The sequence below is a fragment of the Vanellus vanellus genome (assembly GCF_965231255.1).
Source record: "Vanellus vanellus genome assembly, chromosome: 21".
NCBI classification, from domain to species: Eukaryota; Metazoa; Chordata; class Aves; order Charadriiformes; family Charadriidae; genus Vanellus; species Vanellus vanellus.
Window position 1 is genome coordinate 6,760,552 of NC_138926.1, and position 27,558 is coordinate 6,788,109.

The 27,558-nt window shown below is 44.4% G+C and overlaps 2 protein-coding genes across 2 annotated transcripts; both read right to left on the reverse strand.

Moving 5' to 3' along the window:
* Positions 1-1,053: 1,053 nt before the first annotated feature.
* On the reverse strand, positions 1,054-10,030 carry LOC309680341 (NF-kappa-B inhibitor delta-like; the record flags this gene model as incomplete). Its single annotated transcript, XM_082493905.1, has 8 exons — positions 1,054-1,125; positions 1,550-1,714; positions 5,364-5,480; positions 5,823-5,989; positions 6,405-6,456; positions 8,778-8,924; positions 9,539-9,692; positions 9,981-10,030. 8 exons carry the CDS (start codon positions 10,028-10,030, stop codon positions 1,054-1,056), a joined length of 924 nt encoding a protein of 307 aa, XP_082350031.1.
* Positions 10,031-12,888: 2,858 nt separating this feature from the next.
* On the reverse strand, positions 12,889-27,175 carry POU2AF1 (POU class 2 homeobox associating factor 1; the record flags this gene model as incomplete). Its single annotated transcript, XM_082493749.1, has 5 exons — positions 12,889-13,200; positions 14,651-14,922; positions 15,013-15,055; positions 15,810-15,937; positions 27,160-27,175. 5 exons carry the CDS (start codon positions 27,173-27,175, stop codon positions 12,889-12,891), a joined length of 771 nt encoding a protein of 256 aa, XP_082349875.1.
* Positions 27,176-27,558: the final 383 nt, after the last annotated feature.

Genomic DNA, 27,558 nt, shown 5'->3' on the forward strand with positions numbered 1-27,558 from the left:
AATGGGAATAGGAGAGCACCTACCACATTGCACTCTGACCCCGCTGTGTACAGGCTCACACAGCTCAAAGGTTTTCTACCCTGTCCATGTCTAAAAGCTGTTGAAGACCCAAAGGAAGCCTCTGTCTCCTACACAAGCATTAGCTCCGGTGAGGGCTCAGCTCCCCACTCTGAGGTGCTTCCAGGGCTATTCTTTGCCAGAGCCGGAGACTTGGATTGGATCAGAGGTCTCAAAGAGGAATTCCTTCGCTGGGAAACACTCAGGAGCCACATGATCCTGGGCTGCTGAGAACCTGCCCCATGGACTTGCTTTTACAAGCATCTGTTTTCTGTTTTTTTGGGGTGGGGTGAGAGGCTGTGGCAATGGACAGCTGCTTCAGCTTTCTTCCACAAAGTGCTAAGAAATGGGGTAGTAGCAGCTTGCAGGAACCCTTGTTTGGGGCTCTTCAGTTCGGATATCCGTTCACTCAGGTGAAATACAGCCATGGCTGATGCCTTAGGCTGACCTGACCTCTTCCGTCCAGTCTTTTGCCTCCCCTCAGGTTCCAGCGTCCCCAGGCTAGCAGGAACAATGAAGGTACTTGTGCATCACAAAGGCTTCAGCATTTCAACCAGTACCTCTCTACAGGACCTAACAAGAGGCACACACAGTTCAAGGGCAGTATTTCTCAACCTTTTATAGCCGAACTACCATCTTGTGTTCTGTCACCTCCATGGGTTTCAGTTGCCACCAAATCAAAGGTTGGCTGTACTTTGAACATTTGCTTATCTCTGTAACAGCCATTTGCTTTGCTTGCCTCCTTGCTTGCAAGCAATGCTTGAGGTTTATTAGTATTTTTTTGATAACAGTATAAAGTTTTCAACTGTTTGAAAGCTCATCTTCTGATATCTTACATGCTACTGATGGGCCACAGGTTGAGAAACACTGTCATCCCCCCTGGTTTAAAGACTCTAGGAGCAGGGACATGTTGGTTAACCATCCTCACAGTTTTTCCAAGAGGCCTTGTGCAATTAGCAAGCTGAAGTTGAAGCCATTCCAGAAATTGCAGGCAAGCTAGGATCTGGCATTTTGGCGACAGGAAATGAATGCAGATGCAACTTTCCCTTTCTTCAGCAAATGCCTAACCTGCAAAAAAATGTAGAAGTTCATAATGTACCATCTGAAACTGTGCATACAGACACCCCAGTACATACATACACACACTTATATACATGTATATGTGTAACTAAATACACATACAAACATATCGGGGACTACAATGAGCTCCAGAAGCCTTTTTGTATCTGTAGGCATGAAACCTGATCACCCCTTGAGATCTGCTGCCATTATGAAAGAACTACATGTTGATATCTCCTCAGTTGTATTTGGAGTACCAGCTAATGCTTGCTTTGTGCTCCTCGATTATGGGGTTACTGAAGTGGGGAACCCCCAAGCCTGCGCCACTGCAACGTCAGACCTGTGTAATATGACTTGGCCTCACTGTTCCCCTGGTAAGGACAGAGAGCTGTGGGGTGCACAGATGTGTTAGGCCGCAATGCAGATCATGTACCTGATCCCCAGCTTTTCCAGAAGGAGCCATGTGGATTGGCTGATCGTTGTCTAAGTTTCGGATGCTTGGGTCTGCCCCATGGTCAAGGAGCAACTGGACGATTTCTTTCTGGTTCTTGTCATGAGGCAATGCAGCTGCCATATGCAAAGCTGTGTTGCCGTGTGCCTAATGCAGTAGAAGAAAAAGAAGAAGAAGAAAAAAAGAGAATCCTCCTGACAAGCTGTGCCACCTACTCAGAACCGGAGACTTGTGAAATGAGAGCTGAAGAAGCTTCCCATGATTACTTACCGGGAGGTGAGGGAGTATCCCTGCACTGTTTCTCCTATGTATGGCTGCTCATGCAGCAGATTAGTAGATTTAGGTTTTTGTCTCTGATAGGGCACTACAAACTGGGGGGCTTTGATGCTTTGGGTACAGCTAGCTAACAGTCCTGTATCAGCAACATTCCTAATCACTCTGCAACCCCCTGCTAAATCGTACCCTCATGCAAGCAAGAGACCTGGTGACTTATTTGAAAAAGAGAAGGATGGAGGCCATGAAACATGCATATTTACCCAGGAGAAACAATAGGAACTATTTCACTGGGAAACATTTAAGTCAGTCTGAGGGACACAAAACACATTATGCTGTGTTACCCATCACACATGGGCTGTGCAAGGATCGATAACAGTAGATTCATTTGTGCTCCATGCAGCTCCACCACTCCCTTTTACAATCACTTGCAAGTCCCAGAAAGTCGCAAAGAAACCTCGACAGAAGTGAAAGGCAGACCCAATAGTGTATAGGTTATATGTGAGGCTCAGACTGATCCCTTGGATAGCAGGCATCTTTGACTGTGAGTCCTCCCAGGTCACCAAACTCATGGCATTAAAAAGAGGTGCTTTGAAAGGTACCAAGCTGTCCCAGTGGTTCAGCTGAGCCAGAGGTCCGGCAGCCTGTGTCCCTCAGTGACTTTGTGTACTGTGAACCAAACAGGGCTGCAGGTGGCTCGGCTCTGCAACAGACAAAATAAATCATGCCAGACTCCAAACCTTCTCCTAGTTCCTTCCCAGAGTGCTGAAGGTAATGCTTGGCTTTATTTTCATGGCACTATCTTTATGAAGAGTGCTGAGGTCAAGGGCCTACTTCAGCATGTATTGACTCCAGCTTTTTCAGGAACAGGATTTGCACAGAAACGATAGACAAAAATGGTTGTGAAGCCACGGGGGGGCGCAGGATGGAACTTGATGCAATTTGTTGCAGAAAAGCTCTCGTATCATCAGACCGTGTAGAAATCCGTGCCCCTGCCTAGTCAGGTATGACTGGTAACGGTTTTAAATGAGAAAAACCTAATAATACATAAGGCAAGGTATTTTTAGTCTGCAAGAAGTCTCATTTAGGCAGCTGTATATTTTTTTTCTCTCTGAAATGATCATACACTGTCATGAACTTGGAATGATTGGATACAAATTGCAACATGTATTCCAGTTGTTAAAAGGTATACAAATGATTTTCAGGTCCTGTTTAACACTGAGACATAAGGGACATTGAAGCACAAAACAAAAGAGAAAATTTTAACAGCTATTCTCAGACAAGGCATTTTTTACAAGGCCTGAACAAGCAGATCCTTGTCAATTTTACGATCCCGTAGAGTCAAGGAATAGTTACAAGGGCTTTATAGGACTTCTCATTAAAATGGAAACATCTGTGTGTGTTTGCCACATCTTTGTGGCAGGAGCACTCGATAGCTTTCAAATCCAGGCTTGGGGCTAAGGAAACAAGGCAATCTGACAATGCCTGATCTTGATGCTTCCCATTGACTTTAAAAGGGCTTATGTGAGACAACGGTCCAGAGCAGCAATATGTGGGCTCTAGGAATCCCTCAGGTGAAAAATACCTCAAAGGCCTCAATACTTTTCTCACTGCGAAATCCACAAGGAAATGGATTTGGAACGAGACAAACACAGCAAGCAGTGGGTGAGCCAGGGAAGCCAAAACATGGACTCCAACATCCCTGTTTTCTTGTTTTCTTCATACTTGGAAGAGCGAAAAAGCCAGGATGGGTATCAGACAACCTTGCCATCATATTTCTCACTGTCCCAGACAGCTCACCAACAAGACTGAAGACTTCAAGTGATCCTATCACAGCAGGAAGCTCTCACAGGATTGTGATCAAGAGACAACAGCAGACTCCCACGGACAAGCTAGCACCTGCCTAATGGGTCTTAAAAGATACAGAAAGAATGTAGTGAAAAGGTAGCATAAGGCCCTTCACTGTGCAGAAAGACAGAAGCTCAGTGTTATTACCCACATACGCAAAGCAAAACATGTTTCCTCCAGTCCAACAGAAATCTGTAGGGGGAAAAAAAAAGTGAAGCTGCCCAGTATCTGCTTCCCAAGTGAGTAACTGAGCTGACAGAAAACCTTCAATTCCTTTCTGATGGATGCAAGCATGTGGATGCTCTAGGCAGTACGAGCAAGGCTAAGACACTGAAACTGCTGAAATGAAAAGCTAATGCGCTGACCCTCCCAAAACAGGGAGCCCTAGCCTTGTCCTCCCCTCCCTGTGTCCTTTCCTGCTCAAGGGTACCCTTCTGCAGAAACACCCAGAAACACCCACTCATTCTTGCTGAGAGGGGGCAGCTAGTCAAGAGCCAAAGCTCTGGCTGATGGTGCAGAGCGATGTCTCGGCTAAGGCACAGGAATGTCAGGAGTTTTACCTAGGAGGATGGGTGAAACTGATACATCTGCAAGATAGTGTCACTGCTTGGTATCTGCTCAGAGGTGAAGTATGGGGCAGCAAGGGGATGGGCGACACAACAGCAACGCTGAGAAGGTTTCTAGCTTGCTTTATAAAACCTAGGAACGGCTGTGCCTCCAGAAACCCTGCACTGAGGAACCAATGTTAGCAAAACTTCACTTGAGTAAGCAGAGTTGTATAGAGTGCCTAAAGCGGGGTCTGCAGCCCCCAGAGTCAGAGGTGGCCTAGTTGCCACAGTGCCTAGGCTCCCGCATGCTCAGCAAGGATGCTGCCTGGCTTCAGAGAGCTGGTTTCCCCATGCTTCTCCTGCCTGGCAATGCAAGCCACTGGCTTACTGCCTGTAGCACATGTCTGTCTTCTGTTACTGCTCCTGGCAGCTGTTAGGGTTTGGTGGACCCTGTGAATATTTTGATAATCCAGGCTCAAACTCGCAGGCAGCCATCGCAATAACCAGTTTGTGCCCAGGCACAAACAGAGCCAGAAAACTTGCCAATAACATTTAAAGCAGAAAGAGTCACCAACTCCCTTAACTGAAATAGGAGCTTCATCTTTCCTATGGACGGCAAGTTTGACAGGAGAGATTACTTGGCACATGGCTACCCTAAACTGCCATCTTTCAGTATTACGTTGCTGCCAATAGCAAACCACTGCATCATTGCAGATGTGTTTCCTCAATCTTCAGCCTAATGTAATAAAGTTCATGTTCCTCCTCAAGTAGCTACTTCTGACGTCTTTCCTCTTCCCTGGTTATCTTGTTCTCTCATTCTGTCAGCTTCTGCCTGCTGGGAGAGTGGCCTGCGTTTCACAACACAACTCAGAGTTCAAGCCAGTCACTGTTTTCCAGGTGAAGTGTCTATTTACTGGAAAATGCAGTTTCAGGTTAAAAAAAAAAAAGTTCAGATTGACAAACTGTTGCTCTTTCCCTCCAGAAAAAAAAAAAGTGTGTTGGAAGAGAATAACTGGTTTCTGCAGGACCCCACAGATCTCCCACCGCAGCACAGCTCTCACACTACTCAGCATCTCGTCTGCCTGTGGATGTGCATACAAATTCTGTCCACGCAGGGCCTGACTCACCTTGTTGTTGACAAAATCCTTGGACTTGAAAGCATTCAGCTCCAAGAAGTATCTGAGCAGGGAGATGTTCCCATCCTGGACTGTATAATGAAGAACTGTCTTGTTGCTTTTCACATCCTATTTAAAAACAGAAAAAAACCCAAACAAAATAAGAAACGTTCTGCAGAACAGCCTGAAGATATTATATAAACCCATCGGAGAGAAGTCCAGGCCAGCTCTGCAGCTAATGTGGAGCACCTGCTTCCCTTCAGTGGTCCTCTTACTGTCCAGTGTTTCCTTCAGGCTGCAAGAAAAGGCAGCAACTAACTCTGCAAGCCATCACTTGAAAGGGGAACAGACTTGGTCCTTCTGTCAGCAGTTCATTCCTTCTTCAGTTCTATAGTTTGAGCGTAGCACAAGCACCAGACAGGGGAGAGTTCCCATACAAACGGCACATGGATAACTGAGCCGAACCCTTACCCGGCTGTAAATGGAAGCTCCTGTCTGTACCAGGAGATGGATACAGGACTCCAGCTCTTCACTCTGGTGCTGAAGGTCTTTCTGCTGCTCCTCTGTCAGCATCTGGCCACCCTGCTCCCGGAGTAGGGCATTGTGGGCCAGAACAGCACAGTGGAGTGGGGTATGGCCTGGAAAAGCAAGTACGGGAGGAAGGTAACAACAGTCCTGACGAAGATACCAACGTACAGAGAGGAAGCAAGGGCTGGTGGGGAGAGCATATGCATCTCTGCACGTGTGTTGTTAACGTACAAGCCCTTCTCTGGTTCCAAAGGTACCACATTGGCTGTATAGACACTTTCTGGGGCACTCCAGCATGCACACAGTTCCAATTGTGCCATTGATTTAATCACCACTGAATCATCAGCACCATTGAATTCTGTGGCATTTGAGCGCACAGTGACGACTCACCAGCAGGCAGTTTCAGACACCATTCTGGACTCCTAGCACACCACCAAATACCAGTGAGCATCGGTCAGTGAGATAGCCAATACAATTTTTCATTTTTTTGATACCACTATAAAATATTTGTACAAAGGGTTTTACCTTCAAAATCCTTCATTTCTAAATCAAGAGGGAAACCTAGCGACAGTATAACCTAGAAGCAACAGAGAAATGGAAAACTTTAGATCAGCAGAATACTGTCTGTCTAAGCCAAAATTCAGTCAAAACTAACAAAATTTTAAAACAAACAACCAGATAATTATCATTTAACTACAAACTAAGCCCTTATTTGACACTAGATTTCAGTGCTGTGAATCTATTTCCTAACAGGGACACTCAGGGTTAGACAACATGATCACGTTCCCTAGTTTCTTAAACCCCTCCTAAGTATAGCATCCTATTAGATTCTCAGTTCAAAACAGTAAAATTAAGTCATTACCCCCAGCTCAAGAGTGCTACCCTCCTTGCTTTCACCCTAGATTAAGCAAAGGCACGAATAACACCAAATCATATTTATTCTGAGTTATTCTTGGCAAGAATAAATGAAAATCTCTCCTCAACATGTGCAGCCGAACTTTATTACCTAAAAGTTTGCTGACATTGGAAATTCTCAGACCGGATTTATTTACTTTTTCTTTTTAGCGTGCAGCAGAAGTGCAGCACTGTGACAGGTTAAAACCACAGCTTGTTACAATGGCTGTAGCAATGAGGATGCAGAGCCTATAAATGGCATGAAATGGTGATCTGGAGATGAGCATTGCTTAGATTTAGCAACGAGCAAAAATTTTAAAACTCTTTAACTTAGGAAAATTATAGATTCGATGTGATGCAGCCAAACAGCTCCTTGTCTATCTTATTACAGATAATGCATTTTTTGCTCTTGATTGAATAAAGCAAGTTGTTCACATCTTGGCTGAGAATTTTTGCAGTGCAGTGACCAATCCAGACCCTTATCAAGTTAGACGAAGTGCAGGACAAAATCCTTCTGCTGAGACATTATCCAGAACAGTTAGGGCTTGTGCTCTACTTTCATAACAATAATATAATATATACAGATCAAATATTGTCAAGCAGCTCTGAGCTGCGTGATAATTAGAGATTAGAGTGTTAATCCATTAGAAAAAAAAAATAAACAAACTAACTAACTAACCATAAAGCATTTCATGGCCTTGGCTGCACTAAGAAGCAAGCCTGGGTGCATTTTCCCTTTTTATGTCAAGGGAAAAAAAACAAACTCAAAACACCCAAGCAAAACACAATCCACCACAAGGCCCTCTGGGAGGCTTTGTTGGAATCATCTGGATGTAAAACACGTTTCCCCACTGAATGAAACACCTGTTTTCCAGAGAACTCACAATGTTACTCATTAACTGCCTGCTTATGACTCAACACAGGGTGTGTGCGACGCAGAGTTAACGAGTACTGGAGATGGACTGTCAGCATGCCAGGTACCCCCTGGTACTTCCACTGGCACATCCCTCATCCTCGGAGGACCCTGTGCACTGCCCTCAGGTTAACTCACCGGCAGCCATGCTGCTGCAATAAAACTCTGCATTGAAGCTGCCTATACTCAGTCATGACGTAAATCAAGGAAGGCACATTTTATTAATTCCATTTTATGGCCAATAGCTAAGCATTTAAGAGACACATTCCAATACGCTTATCTCTGCCATGTAAACCCTTCCAAAATTCCCACAGTGCCTTTTCTAATGCGCCGATTTGCTCCTCAAGGCTGTTACAGTCTGGCTGGCACACAACTTAGATGTAGACCCTGCCTACAGAAAGATGCGTGAAGCTATAGACTAGCGAAGACCTAGTTATATAAGCCACAAAATCTCTAGCAGATTCTGGCCATACAGGAGGGTCTAGTTTCTCTCATGCCCTGGAATATCTCGATAGATCTTGGTTTTGCATGAAGTCTGAAAAACGTGTCTCATTTTGAAGGCTGTGCCTGTGCCGGCTCTGTCTGCAGGGTCACATCTGCTCTCTCTTCAGCTGGCTTGAGTCTGGACACAATTCATTGCTCCCGTCTGGATGACACTGACATCGGGGAGAGGGTTTCACACTGGTATTATTGCTCCCTCTCCTCACACCCCACAGCTGCCTTCAGCCTCTGGGGAACCCTCTCCAACGCAGGCATCAGTAAAACACTGGGGGCTCGAGCCAGAGCAAGCCCACTCTGCCTGGCCTGCCATCAGCAGATTCAGAGCCATGACCTGCAGAAAGAATTTCTTTTCCCCCACAGATACACTAAAGCCATTTCCTCTGTAACAGGAGGCTGATGTTAACTGCAAGTATAGTCCTAAAACAGGCGCAACGGGGGAAGTCGATTTCCTAATGGAAAAGGAGACTTTGGTCAGTCTTCATTGCTTACTGACATCTTGCATTCTGAGACAGTTGTTTAAAGACACCAATATTGAGACTTTATTCTAGGCTTATATTGCTAGCAATTAAAACCATAAAAGCTTTTCCTACCTGAAGAACTTGGGCATACCCGTATGTTGCAGCAAGATGTAAAGCTGATTGCCCTTTGTTGTCTACAGCATTGACATCTGCTCCTGTCTGGATCAAATCATAGACAATAGCTGGCTGCCTGGCAGTGACGGCCACCAGCAGAGGAGTCTGAAAACAGCACCACAGCAAATAAAATGTGAGAGTCTAGAAGCAGATGCTATCACAAAACAAAGAGCAGGGAAAGGTAGTCTGGGCTGAATGGTATCTAGAACCCCAGGGACTGTGGTGCAGAAACCAAAGGCCGCTCACAGGCAGATTTTGAAACCCACAGATTAGGACCCATGGCATCACGAGATGGGGGCATTTCGCAGCTCCTGCTAAACTCCCTCTAGTGTTCTTCAGCCCTAATTTGGATGACAACCCAAGTCCAGCATTTTTGAAACACTGTTTGTGTCAGGTGCAACACTCTTTGCACAAATCTGTTGGTCCTAAAACCTTTGGCCTCAGACACTACTGCTGACATGCACATATTTTCCTGGACCAGTGTTGTCTTAGATCACTCTATGAACCATGGGCTGAAAAGAGAAAAAGGACATTCTCATTCCACCTAATTTTAGGATCCTGCCAGAGGCACCTAAGCAAGGCATATCAATGCCCAAGGTTTCCTTTGCAGCAACAGAAAGACAGAGATGGGTTTTACAGGGCACCAGTTGCTGTCAGCCACGAAAAGCCTGTGACCACCCCAAACACCGCTGTTTGCAGGAGAAAGTAGTCCGTATTACCTTTCCTCTGTGTTCCTTGGCATCAAGTCTCCGTAGCAATTTCATGCGCTCTGCAGCTGCCAGTGTATACGCCCTCATACCTTTAGCTGCATAAATATGTAGAATTCTAAGACAGTAAATAAAGACACTGATCACTGCTTGGCCATGAATCACCCTGGGAGCAAACAGTTTTACAGGGTAGCACAGCCACTTGGGGGATTTTATACCCAGTGTTCCCCGAAACCATGCCATAAGCCCTGAAGGGCTTGATCTTACAAGCACCCACTCCCAAGGAAAGGGCTTCCTACCTCAAAAAACCTGCAGCTTTCAAGAGTCCTTAGCACTCCTGAGCTTTGACATGCTGTCTCCTTTCCACTTCAGCACTTGCTTTCAGGTGAGATTCACCCTTGTGCTGGGAGGTATCGAAGTCCTCCACAAAGCCTAGTGTTGGGGCCCAGCGTACCATAATATATGCACGTGCCACTTGTTGGGGTGATACGGCCTTGTATGCATTGGTGATATCTCACCATCTGGGGTAACAAGCAGCCTCTTCTAAATGCTGTATTTGTAAACAGCCCGTTAAGCTCTACTTCTTTATTAATACTACTGGTGAGAGGGACCGAGTCCTTGTCTTGTGCATAAGACAGAGAGTTGTCGCGACCCATAGCAGTTATGGGCTTGCTGGTGACACGGCCCTTAGCAACGGGGAAAACACTTCACTGCTTCACTTTGGTTGCCCGGCTCTATGGCAGGAGCTGGAGAGAATTACACAAAGCTACTTGCCACTTCCATTCCCCCAGGTCCTATTTACCCTATTTACAAGGGCACCGGGCAGGCACAGGTAGCTTTGCAATTCCCCTTTGCACAGGAAGAGACCGTCCTACAGGCAGTTGTACCAGCCCCTGGGTTTGTTTCGCTCCAGGCAGCAGCATTTCATACTTTTTAGTCAGAAGATGGTAGGCAGTCGTTTCTTTCCTCAGGCTGTTTTGTACCCCAGCGCCACACCTTGCAATTTCAGGAAGTAGAAATGTGAATTTACGGCTAGTCTGATTTTCAGTCAAGCTCAGCATTAGCCGCGGCTGCACACCCACACATCCCCAGGGGTGCCAATAGAGGATAATAGTGATTGAACTAATATCTGAACTGCAGGAGTGCTTCTGTGAGTGAGGGCAGCTTGAGTAAACAGTGCCTCCAGCCATAGCTGGATCATGGAGTTCCTCCTTAGTCTGCCTTAACGCGCAAAATTAGCAGAAAGTCTAACAGCTAATCTGTGGTTCTAGCCTGTGCATATGTTATTGAACTAAAGGATTGCTAAACCAATGCAGGGTTACCCTTTTGGATAGGAAAGAAAACACTCTAGGCATATGAAAGTTACTGTAGATCTTTATTGAAAAAGATTTTGTCTTTTTCTAACCAGAACAACCCAGAAAGAAATTCTGAAACAGTTCATCATTGATTTATATTCACACACAGAATTTACATACATTGGAGTGAAAGAAATTTAAAAGCAATCTTAGCAACCACAGGCTTGATTCACAACTGCATTATCCCAGTTTCACCTACTGAATGTCTTTGTACTTATAAAACTGGTGTAAGCAGTGGTGAACTAAGCTCCTTCTAATTAATTTCTTTCCTGGGTTTTTCTGCAAATGTAAGCCGCTAATTTCAAGGCACCTGAACTACTGCTATTTTCAAACAACTTTACGAACACTTACATGATCGATTGCTGATGTCTTCCAGATTTGTCAATATTAAATAACAAATTATGCTTTGAAAGTCCTCAAGACTTTCAACCTGAGCTTGCAAACCTCACTCAGGTGTAAACTGCAAGGTCGCTTAAAATATTGCCAGGGTGGCAACTGGAGTCCTGGACACCAGGTAACAAACAGCGCAATAAATTATTTCGCAGTTAGTCTTGCAAATAATAAAATCATCTAAGGATCCTGGGCTTTAGAAAGCAGAAAAACCCAGAGAAATTTTGTTCACCAGCCAAGAGCCCCTTGCGTATTAAGAAAACAATAAACAGAGTTAGAAGGGGGTATATCTCCTGCAAATATATTTGCCTGTGGCATGGCACACCTGAACATCAACAATAATATTTACAGTTACATCGGAGGAAAAAGTAAGGCTACTCATTCTCCAGGAAAGAAAATCAGAAAGCTATAAAGAAAATGTGTGCACCTGCAGGCCTGGGAGACTACAGCACAGAGGAACTTTCCATAGCAGTAAGGGACAAGAGAGGTCACTAAGGTTCCCTGGCTCAGCACGACATCACTGACTTCACACTCAAATGCTACAGAACACACAAAAGTATTGCTGGCTAACAGTAATGCCGTGAGTTCCTTGTTAGACTGAAGTCCAGATTTTGGAAGACCTTGTTTTCTCAATGATCTCCTGATATAGGACCACGTCTTGCAATCCTGACTCAGGCAAAAATCCCGGTGACTTCAGTGGGACCAGGATCTGTCCATTGGTAGAACATGCAGCATTACCAGCCAGCCACTAAATCAGCCCCCCATCTCGAAGGTTGATATTTTAGAGTTAAAAAAAAAAAAAACAACAAAACCCAACATTCTGCAGCAGAAAGAACATGACTCCAAACTACTGTTCCACACATACGTGGCTGTCTTCCAACGGCAGACAAAGTGAGACCTTCAAGTTACACCTTTGTGTGACCTCAAAACTTCCATCTAGGCTACTTTGTGTTGCTCTGTAAATAGGGATGTCTGACTGTACTGGTATTTCGTTCAGCTGTATCGACTTTTTTTCTTCAGACTAATGGACCTACCTGCACCAGTAGAACAAAACTACACTTCACATTTTCCTGTTTTCCAAAGGAGCAATTGAATTTAGGAAAGAAAAATGTCAGTTTAGGCCCCCGAAATAATTTCTAGTGGCCTAGATCAGGTAGAGGTTCCTCCAGGGACAGGGCAAAGACACGCGCACAAGGCATTTACAGACAGCTCTGGAAAGCAGTTCTATTGAACTAGGTCTTGCCAATATGTAGAGGCAAGTGTACCCTCACCAAACGCTACACTTGGCCACGGCTACACTATAGTATGTCAATTTGAGACCATGCTCTGTGCCCAAGGATGAAAGTCACCTCGTGCTGATGCTGAGCACAAGAACTATGCAGTATCAAAAGCCTGCCTAGAACGAGCAGCAGAAACTGTAACAGCGGAGAAATCTTGTGCTGGGCCCCAGGACAAAGCAAGTTTCACACAATACACAAGTCATGGTGTGCTAGAGGTGGACACCAAAATTGCAAGTAAAGTTCCCACCCCCCAGCATGCTTTTCCTCTGTACTCAAAACTCACTGTGGTGCCAGGCGGAGTATTGAGTAGGTGAGGATCGGGCCCCAGATGTGCAACTTAAAGCCCTTCAACAGAGAGAGCATGGTTTAACACATACGTATCATTGTCTTCATCTTCTAGAAGCAGCTTCTCAATGGGCAGCGTGCCAATGACTCGTCTGGCATCCTCCAGCTCCTGGGGGGCTGGTTCAGGAATGGAGATCGGCAAGGGTACAAACTGCGGCCCAGAAAGCGTGGAAGACGACGGCTGGTACTGCAAAGGGGAGGCTGGCAGTGCAGAGAGAGGCTGTGCCCACGGGAAGTACGTGAGAGGTGGCTGCTGATCCGTCACCTCGAGCTGAGGCACTACAGCAGGGGTGGTGCTTCGGGGCTGTTAAAATAGAAGAGAAATAAAACAAAATAATACAACTGGCCAGATGGGGTGGGGAGAGAACATAAACCAGCAGACTAAGGATGCTCAGTCTCACTTCTAACATCTAACATCCCTTTTCCTGTCTCTCTGGGTACAGCGTTATACTCGTGTGAGAGTTTTCCCACGCTGGCCCCCATGAGAGCGGTGGCTGTGGGTGTCCCAGGTGCTCGCTATCAGCAGCTCACACTCATGTCAAGTTCACTCTAAATATCTGTTCCAACTCCCACCCTCACTGTAAGCCCATGAGACAGTTTCACCCTGTGCTGAAAACTGTCTTTGACAGTCTCAACTTTGAGAAGTTGAACATATGGGTACCATTTTGGCGCCACAAGGCTGAGGGCAGCTTATTCTGGCCCCTGTGACAGCCCATCCTGACCAGCCCCTGATAGTCAAGGCTGAGCCACGTCTGAAACGATAGCCCTTCCTCAGCAGCGAGGCCTCAGGACGCAGGCATGGGCCTTTGCTGATTTGGTGTGTCACTTTCAGCAGCTGAACGGAAAAGTTAAAAGGAAAACAAGCTGCTTGACTTCAAATGAAGCAGAATTCTCTGCCCTTCTCTAAGGAAGAGCAAGTCATCTTAGGTCAGCCAAACAGATTTTGTTCAGCCTGAAACCAAATGTTCTGCTATGTTTACATGCTATTTTGGCCTTGCTCTTCGGTCTTCAAAGAGTAATTTTTGAGAAATTTATTGCCAAGTCATTCTTCCTGTTCCACCTTGTGGATGCATTTCCTAGAATCCCATTGACTTTTCTTTTTTCTTTTAACTTTAGAATTAAATAGTGAAGAATTCCCTGGCTACTCCTTAGATCTCTGGTGGGACTGTGTCCTAAGTACTTGTCCAGACAACAGCATTTATTGACTATAATGTGCATCCACTCACTGAACTACTTTAATTCTGCTTCCTCAGGTATTTCAAATCCAAGCTGAAGAGCAGCTCCTCAAGTTGGAAGCACTGACAACAGTAAGTGTAACATTCTGCATTATTATCCCTGAGCTGCAAACAGTATTCTCCTTCTGTAACTAACCGTTCATAGTCTTGAAGAAAGTCAGGGTAGTGGCAGCCCTGCTGCTGACTTGATGAGAGACAACTCATTTCCCAGGACAACAGTAAATAACAGCGTACGAGTTAATAACATGAAAAGTCTGGAGGAGTGCGGAGAGGCAGGGAAATGGCAGTGAAGTACGCCCGATTTCAGTGCAACCACACTTTTTGTCCTGCTCAAACCATACTAATGTCCAGCACAGTGCAGACAGGGTCAGTGTGAGAACAACTTTGTGGCATGGATGCAAAGACACACAACATTATAGTAACGAAATAAATTGTGCTAATTACATCTGGCACTCCCTGAGGCTCCTGCTAGAAGGTGGGGAATTTGCTGTCATTTATACTTAAGTATTTTTGACTTACTGCAAAATTGGTGATCAGCGGTTGAGAAGTGTAAGTCAGAACAGATGAAGGTCCAACCAGTGTGTAACTGGGACACATAGGCTGAACGTACATATCGGCTGTGTACGGACAGCTGACTGCTTCGTGGGACACATAATCAGGGTAAGTGGTCCACTGAGTTAAAGGCTGTAAGGATGTGGGAGAGGGCTGGGAGATCCAACCAGAGCAGAGTGCTCCTTCATCTGTGACAGGCAAGGCAGAGGCAGCAACGTCCATATCAACACAGGGCTGGCCTAAAAAACAGGAGAGGGTTAAAACCCAGTTCATCATAGCCTTCCCTGCAGCAGGGCTGACAAACACTTCGAAAGTAAGGGAAACATTACCCATTGGTGAATAGGAAGGAAGCGGCTGATGGGGCAAAACAACCTAGAAGAGAGAAGAAAAATATCCAGGGATCAAGATCATAAGCATTAAATTCAATGCCCTCTGAGAAGCACTGAGGGACAGCGCATATCAGCTGATTATCAGCTACTACTTCAATGTCAGTGCCTCAATGTTCCCACCCGCCCCTACAGCGGCGCCAGGAGAACTGCGCCTGGCAGCCACTACACGCAACCCCAGCCCTGTTCACAGGGGGCTGCGGGGCAACGACAGTGGTTCCAGGAGGCAGTGAGGACACGGCAGAATTTTCCCTCTGGCCAAAGTCCTCGTGTCCCTTCATCTCAAGAGGGCCTTAAAGAGTATTTAAACCTTGTGTTGCAGAGGGAATCCCTCATCAGCGAGGATCCAGTCAATCTGCTTCCTCCTGGGAGGACAGAGAGAGGTAGGCTGAAACAAAGGATGGCTCTGGCTGATCTCTTTTTGTGCTTTTGAACAGGCTGCTTAACTTCCAAGCCACTTTCTGTTCCTAGGAGTTAGATCCTGCCAAGTGCAAAGCACTCTCAACCCTTCCATTAAATCAATGGTGATTGAAGGTGCTCAGCACCCGAAAGGCACTCCACCTAAAGTAAAGATACATTTAATGGTATCTCCAGGTAACATGAGGCTGCATTGCCTTCAAAATGCTTTAGAGATGCAAAGATTTCTTTTATTGCCAAAGTATTGCCAGCTGGTGCCAGGGCTGGTCAATCATTTAGCTACTGAGGAAGAATTTTCTGCCTGTGTTTGTTTTTTCTCCTACCGTTGTAGCTGCCGTTGCACCGGCATTGTGAACATTTCCCCGTTTCCTTTTCAATAGCTCCTTCACTGGCTCTTTCACGCGGACACCTTGATAGGGGCGAGGCTGCGGCTGCTGTTCTGGAGCAGAAGCTGAGAACAAAAAAAATGCAGGCGACATTTATTTTCCTATCCTGCCATTTACCCTGACATTTATTTTCCTTCCCATGCCATCCCCATGGCAGCCTGCCTGTCTGTGGGCTCTACTAGTCAGCATGGCTGGAGTCAGGACTCATAAACATTCTCTTCCTTAACTAATGATGCCTTTTGGCCCATACGTGACGTCAGATGGCACAGGTCTTCTCTCTACCTTTGCTGCTTGGCTGCTGTGATCACACAGATAAATCATGAGGACAACCTAACCCGAAATAAGTATGCTTGCAATTCCCGCCAGCTGTCAAATAGCTGCAGCAATACCAAGAAATTCAAATTAGAAAAGCATCCTCATTTGGAAAGCCATTTAACTCATCACTAGTTTGACATGCATACCTCATAGCTTTTGAGAAGAGGCAGGCATACTTAAGTACTATCCTGGACCAGTCATGTTTCTGCTCCAATCAGAGGCTCACAGCCTGGCCAGGAGGTTTATAATTTGGTGAGCTGAGACATGACACGGTTTTGTGGGCAGTTGTATTGACAACACATCTCAGAGCTGATACCCACAAACTCTGATCCATTTTAAAAAGTAAAGCTTAGGGCCAGCTAAAAAGGCCTATCACAAAGCCTTGTGACAAGTGAAAGCAGAGGAAGCGCAGTTCTTCAAAAGTCAATATTATCAACCTGTATCTGCGATGAAGTATTTGGAGGCAATTGATAGCAGAAGAAAACCATAGGATATCAAAGCTCAGGGAGGCCCGATATTTGTAAAGCTACTGATAGCAGTAGTGGCTACCTGCCCCCTTTTACTGCACTTTGATTTGTAAATATGCTAATTGATAAGTTTCCATTTCTAAAGATCCCAACTGGCCTTTGGTTTTATGAAGTACAGGTGGATACCCAGCTCAAATCTTAAACTTAAGCTATTATTCTATTCAGGAAGCATTTATTTGGATTTACATTCTGTGCTTCATATCACGGAACAAGGTTAATCATTTTACTTCTGATCATCTCTCCCAGTTGCATGCAATTTTATGTGCACACTTCGGTGTTTCTGTTACACCTTTCTGGGGGGAGAAAAACTGAGTCTACACACAGATATTCTAAGTCAACCTCAATCAAATATTTAACAGAATAAACATTTCTGCTATAATTTATTTTTTAAAAAATGAAATGCTTCTTTCCCTTCAACTTTGCTCTGCCCTTAACTCCTCCTAACTCACTACATACCATTTAGTCATGAAATCTTGATCAGCCATTATAAATACTTTTGGTACCAGACAGCACTACATTTATGCATTGAACTGTTGTCTTTGTTACTTTTACGCATATCAGGAAAATACTTTGCTTTAAAACAGTAGCTGAAGAAAAGATGACTTCAGTCTTTGCCTGACGTACCTTTGCTTTCTGTGGACTTTCTTTGTGGGACTTTATATTGGGTTACTTGCATTCTCATGAGTCCTGTGGCTTTTGAAATGCATTTAACAAAGAGAATTAAGGTCGCTTTAATTCCGCATACAAGCATCCACAAGGGCTTTTAATACAGTTCACATTTTGCTTTTTAAATTTAATTGGCATTAATTTATCTGAGTGCAAACAATAGACAGTACTAAAAAGTGCCGTGGTTTGAGCTGTACTAAGAACTCTGAAAAGGAGCTGAATACTAGATAGGAGGTCTGAAAGAAAGACCATCATAAAGGTGCTTTCTTGGTCATACAAGATATTTATTTACATTTCAAGCTTGCTTGTTTATACTTTACTGAAAAGCTCTTCGAAGTCAGACATTGCTGATGTTCTTTATGCTGTGTGAAAACATCAACTCCTCCAAAGCAAATATGAGCTCTGCTACAGCTTGCATGAGAGGCAGAACTGTACCTCTTGGGTAGTGTCTTATCCCCGAGTCATCACACCGATTTCAAAGGGCCTCCTTGCAGAATTAGGGTGGGGAAGGATGGCAGTTTCTGGGTCCAGGTTTGGGGGATGGGAAAGAAGAAATTTACTGTAAAAGCTGACAAATATACCTATTCAGAGTTTCCGGTGTAAGCAGAGTAACCAAAAAAAAAAAAAAAAAAAGAAGAAAAAAAAACACCAAAGTCTGCAGAACATATTTCAGTTCCCCCAAGCTGACCTCCAGAAATAAAAATAATGCTAGCACAGCTGCTTTTCCACTGTTCAAGTGTACCAGGTCTGAGCATTACAGACAAACCACAGCAAAATTACTTTTGGCTTCAGTGTACAATTCCTCATAAAGCAAAAGAAACAGGATCATTTAAAAATAAAAGAATTTTGAGAAATAATGACAGTCAAAATGTCCTTGTAAAGGAAGTACCTGGATGTAGTAGCCTCCAACTCCTTATACCAGGGTTGTCTTAAGAAACTGGGAAGCCTGCCTTGGATCAAGTTTCAATTATATTATGTACTGAGGTCTGCATGCCCAAATTCCATTCGAACAAATAAAAGGAACAGTAGCGCGTGTGATCCAGTGCTCAAGTGCCCACCGTGTTCTAGCTTGTCTCATACAATTCAAGGACCGCAGAACAGCCATATGTTGTTCCATAATAGGCCCTGGATCTTGATTTGCAACTGCTCTCTGAAGTTGGAGCAGTATGAAGCATCAGAAGCCAAGAAAGAAGAGAAGAAATCTAACCCAACCAGAAGGAAGCTTTGCAATAGTTCCTACATGCAAATATATTTTAGGTCATTGCAATGCTTTTGTCAGGCTGCCTTACAAATCCATGGTGTGTGTATATGCCCGGGTTCCTTTCATCAACGTTATCACTTACTGTGTGTGTTGAATGTCGACAAAAGCCTAGCACAAACCTTGAAGACTTTGAGTGGCTGGATAACATAACAGCTAATGAAAAGCTACCAAATGCAGCAGTCCCACTAGCTCTAAGCATCAAGTGACAACAGAAGTCCATAAAGATGTTTGGTTCCAGACCACTCTGCAACTCAGCCTGAAAGCATCCAGACTGCACAGACAAGGTCGAAGGTTGCCAATTTCAGTGGACTCTGGATGAAGATTTGACAACTCCGTTAGTGGTGGTGTTAAGGTCAACACACCCATCTCTCTACATTGATTATCCCTCTGCCAATTGGTTTGCACCTAGGAAAAAATATAATTTTTCCTGCTGAGTGTGAGTCCAAGTTGCGCTGAACGTAGCGGGCATAGCCAATGGGGATCTTGCTGTTGGCTTTTGGGGAGCAGCTCCAACCCCAGCTCCCAGGCTGACAAGAGCTTCAGGAACGTGCTTCACAAGACCCCTTACCCAAGGTGAGCAAAACCCTGAGCAGACTAACGGGTTGGCTGGTAATGCTATAAACCCTGGCCTTCAGGTGTTTGTGCTTTGGAGAACTTAACTGAGAGATGTCCGCAGCATCTAGTGCAACAGTCAACAGGGTCCCATTTGGAGATGATATTTGTCATCCCCAGATATTTGTCAGTACAGTATCTATATGCAGACACAGTCTTTTTAAATATACCTGCTTCTTAATAACATCCATGAAATGCTGGTCTAAGATCAGAGAGGGTAGGCATACCAAGACACTGCCAAATATTTAAAACCAAGCAACTTCAAAATGCATGTCCCTCTACATTTTTATTTAACCATTGCAGAAACTGGAGGGAAGATAATGGCGAAACACCTGTTGGAAGACTGCAAGTATTGAAGCGTGACAAGTTTCAGATCACTAAACTTCATACTAGCACCACTGGCCTCCACACACACAAACTGCAGATCAGTTTAAACCTTTATCCTTTCAAACAAGTTAGAACAATTTCCCATCAGGCCAATTTTCAGTTTGAAATACATTGCTAATCTTTAAGTTTGCATGACTACCTGCCTGCAACAGCAAACGACACTTGTCACTGTTTCAGAAGATTTACGGGTATTTTTTGCTCACACACTGACATGTGATAAGCTTATCAATCGATCAGCATTAACAGTGTAAATATTTTTCTCTTTTCTTCTTTCACCTCCAGTATAATAAAAAATTGACAAGAAACACAATAGAAAAGTTTTTCTTATTTGCAGTAACACCAAAAAGCAAACAGTAACTCTTGAATAACAAGAAAAAAATTAGATTCCAATTAATAAACTGGTGAGTTTCTGGCTTGGATATTGGAGACAAAATTACATTAGGCAGCTGCTGACTTTTTTAGCATACACAGTGAACTTTGGCTAACAAAAAGAAAAAAGTGGCTTAGATTTGTATACACTACTTGGATGCTTAGACTCTAATCAAAACCTCTTTACAACAAGATTTCAGTGCCCATTTAGCAAGGGATTAAATATTTCGTCACGGTTGCCTGCATTTTGTGTTGACTTCAGAGGCAGAACCCTTCAAAAATATTTTTTAGAAGTATTAAAGCTAGCAGAATTATTTTGGGTCTGTTGCTGCTTTGGAAACGAATCGTGTGATCAGAGCTGCCATCAGAACCGAAACGTCTGCTTTTGTGATATTGACAATGTTCCACAGTACATCATGGATCACCGTGAAAAGCACTTTAATAAAATGTAGCTCTTAACAGCTACGCAGGCAATCCTTCATATGAGAATTATTTAATCAGCTCCACTTGTATTTACATCCTGTCTACCTAACCATTCATAGTACTGGATCAGCAAGGAAAGACAAGGCAATCTAAGTCCAATTCTTAGCTCTGCCAGGATCCCTGTACAAAGTTGAGGGGAGGGTCACCCGACTGGTAGATCTCCAAAGTTATAAGTGTTATAAGTGCTTTAATAGAATTGTCAAAAGCACTTTTCAGTAGTTTTAGAAATCCCTGCAAAGGAGGACCTTGAGTCCTTAGGCAGTTAGATTCCCCTTGAAAACTCAGAACTTTACAAATCTATGCAACCACAAGAAAACTAGTCTTTATTCCCTTTGGCTTTTTTGTGTTTGTAGCATTCTTAGGACAACCGCTTGCCATTCCCCGCAGGGGTATTTAGGTGCTGCTGGAAAGGTAATCCAGCTGCAGCTGTTCTTATAGCAACAGGCAGAGCTTGGATGCTTTGGCTCGAATCACACCACCAGTATCCATTTAGACAAGGCAGTAAGTAGTGTAATATTTGTTCATGTCTCTGTGCTCCCTCAAGCAGAGCCACCTGGCTGGGAGCCTTACAGTGCATTGCAGAATGAGGGTTCCCTGGTCATAAGTGGAGATGGCGAGTCCTGTCCCTACTTGCTGGCTAAAAACACAGTTTCCCTCAATATGCTACTAAGAGTGGAAAAACAGAGTGACCTTTCTTTCTCCGCTTTGAGGTAAGTCCAGGGCAGGGAAACAAAGCACTGAGATTCATTTAACTGTCCAAGATTCCAGATAGTCCCTGGTGACAGGGAGTCACTCAGGAGAAAGGTTCTTCATTTCAACTTCATCCCTAGCCAGCCCTCAGCAGCCTCCAGGGTGTGTCCCTTTTTTAACTGATCAACCGATCAGTCAAAAGTGAACACCCTGAAGTGATCCATCTGCAACTCATGCCCTTGGAAACAAAAATCAGTTATTTCTACCAAGATCCATCTTAGTGAGTTGTGTTGGTGCCAACAGGCTTGGGGGGCCGGTAGGTACCAGGATCCCAGTACCTGGCCTAAACTGACTAACACAGACCTGCCTGCTACCTTCTCTGGCTGGCCCCAAGAAAGAATAAACCGCCATACTGTGCTCAGACACCAAATCATGTGTACAGCACTACCAAATAAATCATGAAACAACTCAGAAAATGTTTATCTGTATTCCATTTGGCTATTGCTTGCTTCATTATCTTGTCAATAGCCTTTCCACCTGAAGTGATACATCTCAAGGGCCCAGGTTTACGTGTCAAGGCCCATTTGAAGGGCTGAACATTCAGCTCTTTTCACGCATGACACATGCCAAAGCTCCTTTGAAGTGTTACCATTATTTTTTGTAGACAACACTGACAAGGAAAACTGGAGTGGATTATTGTCTGTACTGTTTGTTGCACTACAGGTGGGTATTTCAATAAAGATTTAGTTAAATGCAAAGCACTAAGCAAACATCTGGGCAAAGAATCTGCTGTATAATAAACAGAAGAACTCAGAGCATGAGCAGAAGAGCCGAGTGATGGTTCATTGCTCAGCATAAGGAAATGAACTCAGGAGGGTTCTGAGCATAATGAAATCAACAGACTAAATATTTCACTTGCTTACCAACAACTCAGTGCAGCATTTGACTAGGTCTCTTTCTGCTTTCTCACACTGTGCTCTAACTACCAAAGTCAGTGAAACATAGCGGTATAGCAGTAGTATATTTCAAAATTATGCCCAGTATCTTTATTTTCAGGTGTTTATCTGCAATTGGAAGACTGCTAAGAATCAAATTAGCCTTGGATTCTAGCAGACGCATGTGCCCTTGTACCCTGCCTGCGCCATTCTTGGGGACGTGGTATGCATTTGACTACTGTCCATTTAAAAAAGGTCTCCTTCACACCTGCAGATGGTCTGAGTGGAATTCAGAAGAGCACTGTGCAGAACTTCCATTCTGTTCTGAACAAGGAAAATGTTGCAGATTGGCACACAAAATGTTAACTTTGTATTTTTCCACCTGGATAGAAACAAAACCAGGGGGACATCTGAAGACAGGTGGGGAAACAACATGAAAGGCTGACTCCTAATCCCTGCTACTTTGATTATTCTTAAAAAAAAAAAAAACCAAAAAAAAAAAACCACCCAAACAAAAAAAACCCAAACAAACACAAACCACCAAACAAAAAAACAACCAACCAAACCAAAAAAACCCCAGAGACAAACAAACAAACAAAAAGAAGCAAAGCTTCCAAGCACCAAATAAGACTTGGATGCATTGGCCATGTAGCTGTGAGGGCTACTAAAAGTGATCTGTTTCAGAACAAGAAAACCCCTATTACAAAGGGGAAGCTGAGATAGACAGAAAGTGTCTTAACCATGAGTCTCACCCGCACCTCCTAATTCCTCCCAGCCTGTAATACTCTTTCCATTTTAGTAATGCAAGCTTTCCATTGAATTGCTTATGTGGTCACTCGTAGAGCCTTGCACCTGCTTTGTAAAGCATGGATGGGCTCAACTTTCATACTATCCATCTTTCCCAGTGGGGTTTTACCAAAATTAAAACTCACAAGGTGCAGCACATTGCAGTTTCACCTCTCAGTCTCGTTTTCTGATACTTTCAGAAAGGCTGTATAGAGCCCCACATCTCTTGTGGGCAGAAAAGGCTTTATGCACTTAAAAAGCATTTGGGAAGAGGTTTCCGAGTTCACATCTCTCAGTTGCATGGGAATCCAAGCAGTCAGCGGAACAGCTGAATAGTTGCCTTATGTGCAGAAGTCGCATTGGACTGCAACAGGAGTTGAGTGGCCAAAGTGATTTGACCCAGCCAAAAGCATCACCTAAATGTGAAACGCTTGCAGAATTTCAACCTGCTTGCGTACCCTCTCATAACAGAAACCATTTGCATGAAAGGTATGTTCATTTTGTTTTCAAAGTACAACATGAGGTAACTATCTGGATAAAGACTCGTAAGAGGAAAGTTGCTGGTGCTGCCTGTTCGAAATTTCCCCATCCCTTGAGGGTTGCTGGGCTGCAAAGCGGGCCTGCTTCCATTCAGCAGAATCCTGCCAAAAGCTGGGAAGCCCCAACCAGTCACCTCGTTTCTGCCGTGGGAGGGGATGCTTTCAGGCTGAGACGCTCTCTGGGGTTTTGCTGAGCGGAAGCTCTGGGCCCCACTCCCGCAGAGAAGTGCACTGCGCCGTGACCCTGAGGGAACGATTTCCAGTGCGCAGGGCCAGCCATGCGAGACTCCCTGGAGGGCAAGAGCCACTGACCATAGCAGCTGAGGGCAAGGTCTGTTAGTTTTCCTTCTGTTCCTGCAGGGCTTACTACAGAAGGGTCCCCTGAAGAAGTGGGAAATTACCCTTCAGAAGGTGCCCATGAGCAATGCCCGCTGGTGAGGTCACACCTATTGAAATGAGTTCTTGTGTCACTCTTGGGCTTTCAAGTTCGGGAGAGTTTTTTGTTCTTCGGTGTTTTTTCCTCGTTGTTTGGTTTTATTTTTATAGCTGGGGAAAACGTATGGAAATGATACCATTCTTTTTGAAACCTCCTATTTTGCTAAAATACAATTTTAATCCAAGTCAAGGCGTCCTGACAGAAGAGATCGTCGACTTCTGTGTAGTCTCCTTTCGCACAGGCACAGGTAGAACAAAAATTTCTCCCTCTGCCTTTGCTTTCAAGCTGGCGCTGCACTTGACCAGAATTGCAAACGCAGCTTGGGCCAGGGCACCAACTCTGTGCCAGTAAGGTAGGAATGCTTTAGCATCCAGCGTGCCCTTTGCTTCCTCCGGCAACATGATGGTACATAACCTACCTGTGTCCCCATAGTCCCTAGTCATCCTGCTGTTTAAGCATGTAAAGTTGAACTTCACAATTGTCCTACTTTTTAACCCAGTCTCCTCCGGAAACCAGGTCCATACTATGAAATTCGCGTAGAAGAAGCCTTAGGAAACAAAATGCCTGAGTCCTGTGGACTTCCACTGGCACTTAAGTTTGTGCCTCCCTTTGTCTTCCTTCTGGCTCAGTTATTGCAGAATCCCTGCTATCTCTGACAGATCCCAAGTGGGAGAAGGGTCGCTTTTACCTGTGCCCCGGTATGTGGTCGTATGCCTCTCTAGTCTGGTTACTCCACAAGACAGCAGCTTAGACCAGAGGGAATTAATTGACCTGCAGGGTGAGAAATGTCAAACCCTGACATCCATTCCTAGGGGTGCGTGACGAGGTGTCAGCCTAGGTATCATTTACCTGGCTGGCAGCACATTTTGCACAGAGTGCAAAACAACACAGTTGCTCTTGTCAGGAGCCCTGTGTCTACACCGAATATGGGATGCTTTGCCCCATAATTGGAGAAAAGCTTCACCCACCCTTTAGAAGCTCCCCACAGACTTATGGCCCATCAGTCCAGGATGCCCTTTTGCCAGAATACCCGAGTAACTCATTTTGGTTTTAACAGTACAGAAACTCTCTGCATGGCAGAGGAAAGCTCCTCCTGTCTCCCAGGTAGGGAACAGAGCAGGGCTTTTATGCTCTCGTATTAGTCTAGGACTCATGTGAGCACGCACCAAGTTCCCTGGTCACCCATACTGCCTCTGCATCAGTTTAGACTTCAGAGCAAGCCGATGACTCGCATGTGGGCACTGGGACATCCATGTGGTCGCAGGTGGTTTGAACCAGATGGTGCAGGAAAGTTGAGGCCACAGCTGGTCACACTAACAGGAAACATAGGTGCACCAGAGACACCAAACGGAGACTCACAGAGACGCTAACAGGTCTCGCTTCCACTGAAGCCGTTGGGACCTGGCACCTGAATACCGGTACTGACCTGAGCAGCCTACCTACAGTCGCACAGGGCGTTTCCAGTAGAGCAGGCAATTGCACCCAAGCTGCCTGCATCACAGTCATCAGAATATTCTTCCTGTCTACCTTCAAAGTCAAAGCACATAATTCATTACTTTAATGGTATAGAAAAGAAGCAGGGTTAATAAGATAACAGTTCCATCTTGGAAAAAGGAACCTTAACCATGCAATGATACAGCAGACAAAGACAGCAAATGCCAACGGTGGGCACAGGCTCAGCCAGGAGCCACCTACAGAAATTTGCCCTCAGCCCCTTCTGTGTCTTAGTAAGCATAATGCCAGGCTGCTTTAGCAGCCAGCCCAGGAGTCAGAGAGAAGTCTGGCCATTCCACTGCCTGCTTCATCTGACCGGTGTGAAAAGGACTTCCTCAGCAACAGAAGTCAAATCAAGGCAGGTACTACTATGTCTCAGGCAGGCTTTCAAAACAGCCAGGAAGCATTGCTATAACAGGAGGTTCAAGTCTTGAGAAGCTCAGAGGGCACGGAGGGACAGGCAGGTATTGGCCAGAAGTTGTCATGTCTGGAAACTATCAAGAGGGAATGGCTGACATCAAGATACAGGTTTTGATCTCTTCTCACACAGGCTTGTAATTGCTGCTTACCTTTGAAAGCACTGCACGTGTCCAAGAAAAAAGCAAAGGAAAAATACCAGTTCAGTTACCGATTTTGTTCTACCTAAACCATCAGGTTGTTAGTAACGCTTTGTCATTGCAGAAGAAAACAACCACAAACGAGCCATTAATGGACTTCTGAGACGGAGGATTAGATTCAAGATTTGAATCTAATCATCTTGCAGTACGTTCCACATCATATACCTACTGATTCTGAAAACAGCACAAGATAAAGGGGGAAACAAGGTGCGCTGCCACAGTGCTCCTGCTTGCAGCTTAATACTTGTCAGAAAAGTTGAAACACGATTGAATAAGCAGTCAGAGCTTCTTGCTACAGGACGTTACAGTCTACAATATAATTTCAAAAATATACATTTGCGCTTCCAAAGCGTTCGACTGATAAAAAGCAGGGGATATATACAACAGAGAAAACAGACTTAACTGCTAATAAGCTCAGAAAGGCGTATGCATAGTAAACTAAGCTTGTAGGTTGTTCAGAGGTATCATATAAAGATTAATGTTAGTTCTGTGTGAGATAAGTCACTGGCAAATGTTTAAGAAATTAGCTTCTTCCATTCAGGTATATTGCGTTATTCCAGGTTAATGGAACAGCAAGGTGAAATGCAAAGGATGGCAGCACAGTTGCAAAAGTGAGCATCGTCTAGAGATCCATAGAGTAAGAATGAAAAACTTTCAAGAAGCAAACACCTACCTGTGTTATGATCAGTAAACTATTCAAGCAAAGGTGGGTCAAGAGGAGTGAAATTAACTTGAAAACAAGAAAACTGGTTTCCTGTAAAGTCATAACTGTATTGCCCTCAACTGCTTTGTTCCTTATCTTTTTTATTAGTTGAAAAAAGTACATATCAAAAAAGGTACAGATATAAGATTTCTCACAGGTTTCACTTTTAAAAAGGAAAATTTTCTGGTATGTAACCACTGTAACCTTTGATATAATACCTGCATCCTGTTATTGTTTTTATGAATCATAGTCTTCCACTTGATTCATAGTGATGAATGCCAACAAAGCAGCAATGCTGCCCCGTCTTAATATCCCTGTTGGAAAATTAGCATCACATCTTATCATTTGCCTCTCTTGAGCGACGCATCTCTTCGAGTATTGTCTCCCATGCTATGCTAATGCTTACTTATTCATTACAATCTTCAGCTTTTATCGCAGTTACAAAAAACAAATCAGAGCTCACTTACATTTTTGCCAGTGCATATTCTGTGTCAGGACGGAGTCTTTTTTCTCTTTGATGAAGATAGCTTGGCTTTTTAATAGCTAACGTGCGTTTGACTCCTTTATGGGGATGTGATAACTGACTGTCAGGATGTTTCTTTCAGCTTTTTAAAAGCCCCATGTTCCCGCTGAACCTTGTGATGTCATCACATCCTCCAACCACAACCACTTCTATATTTTCCCTTGCTCTATGTTGTTCTTCATGATGCTAAAAGGTTCCTCCAAGAGCAGTGAACTCTGGAAGATATTACGCACAAAAAGGCACTCGATATCACCAAACCATATTTGAACAAACAATCAAATCTGGAACCTGTCACTCATGGGGCTTGTACCACAGATTTCCAAAATTAGGTTGAAAGGTCGTA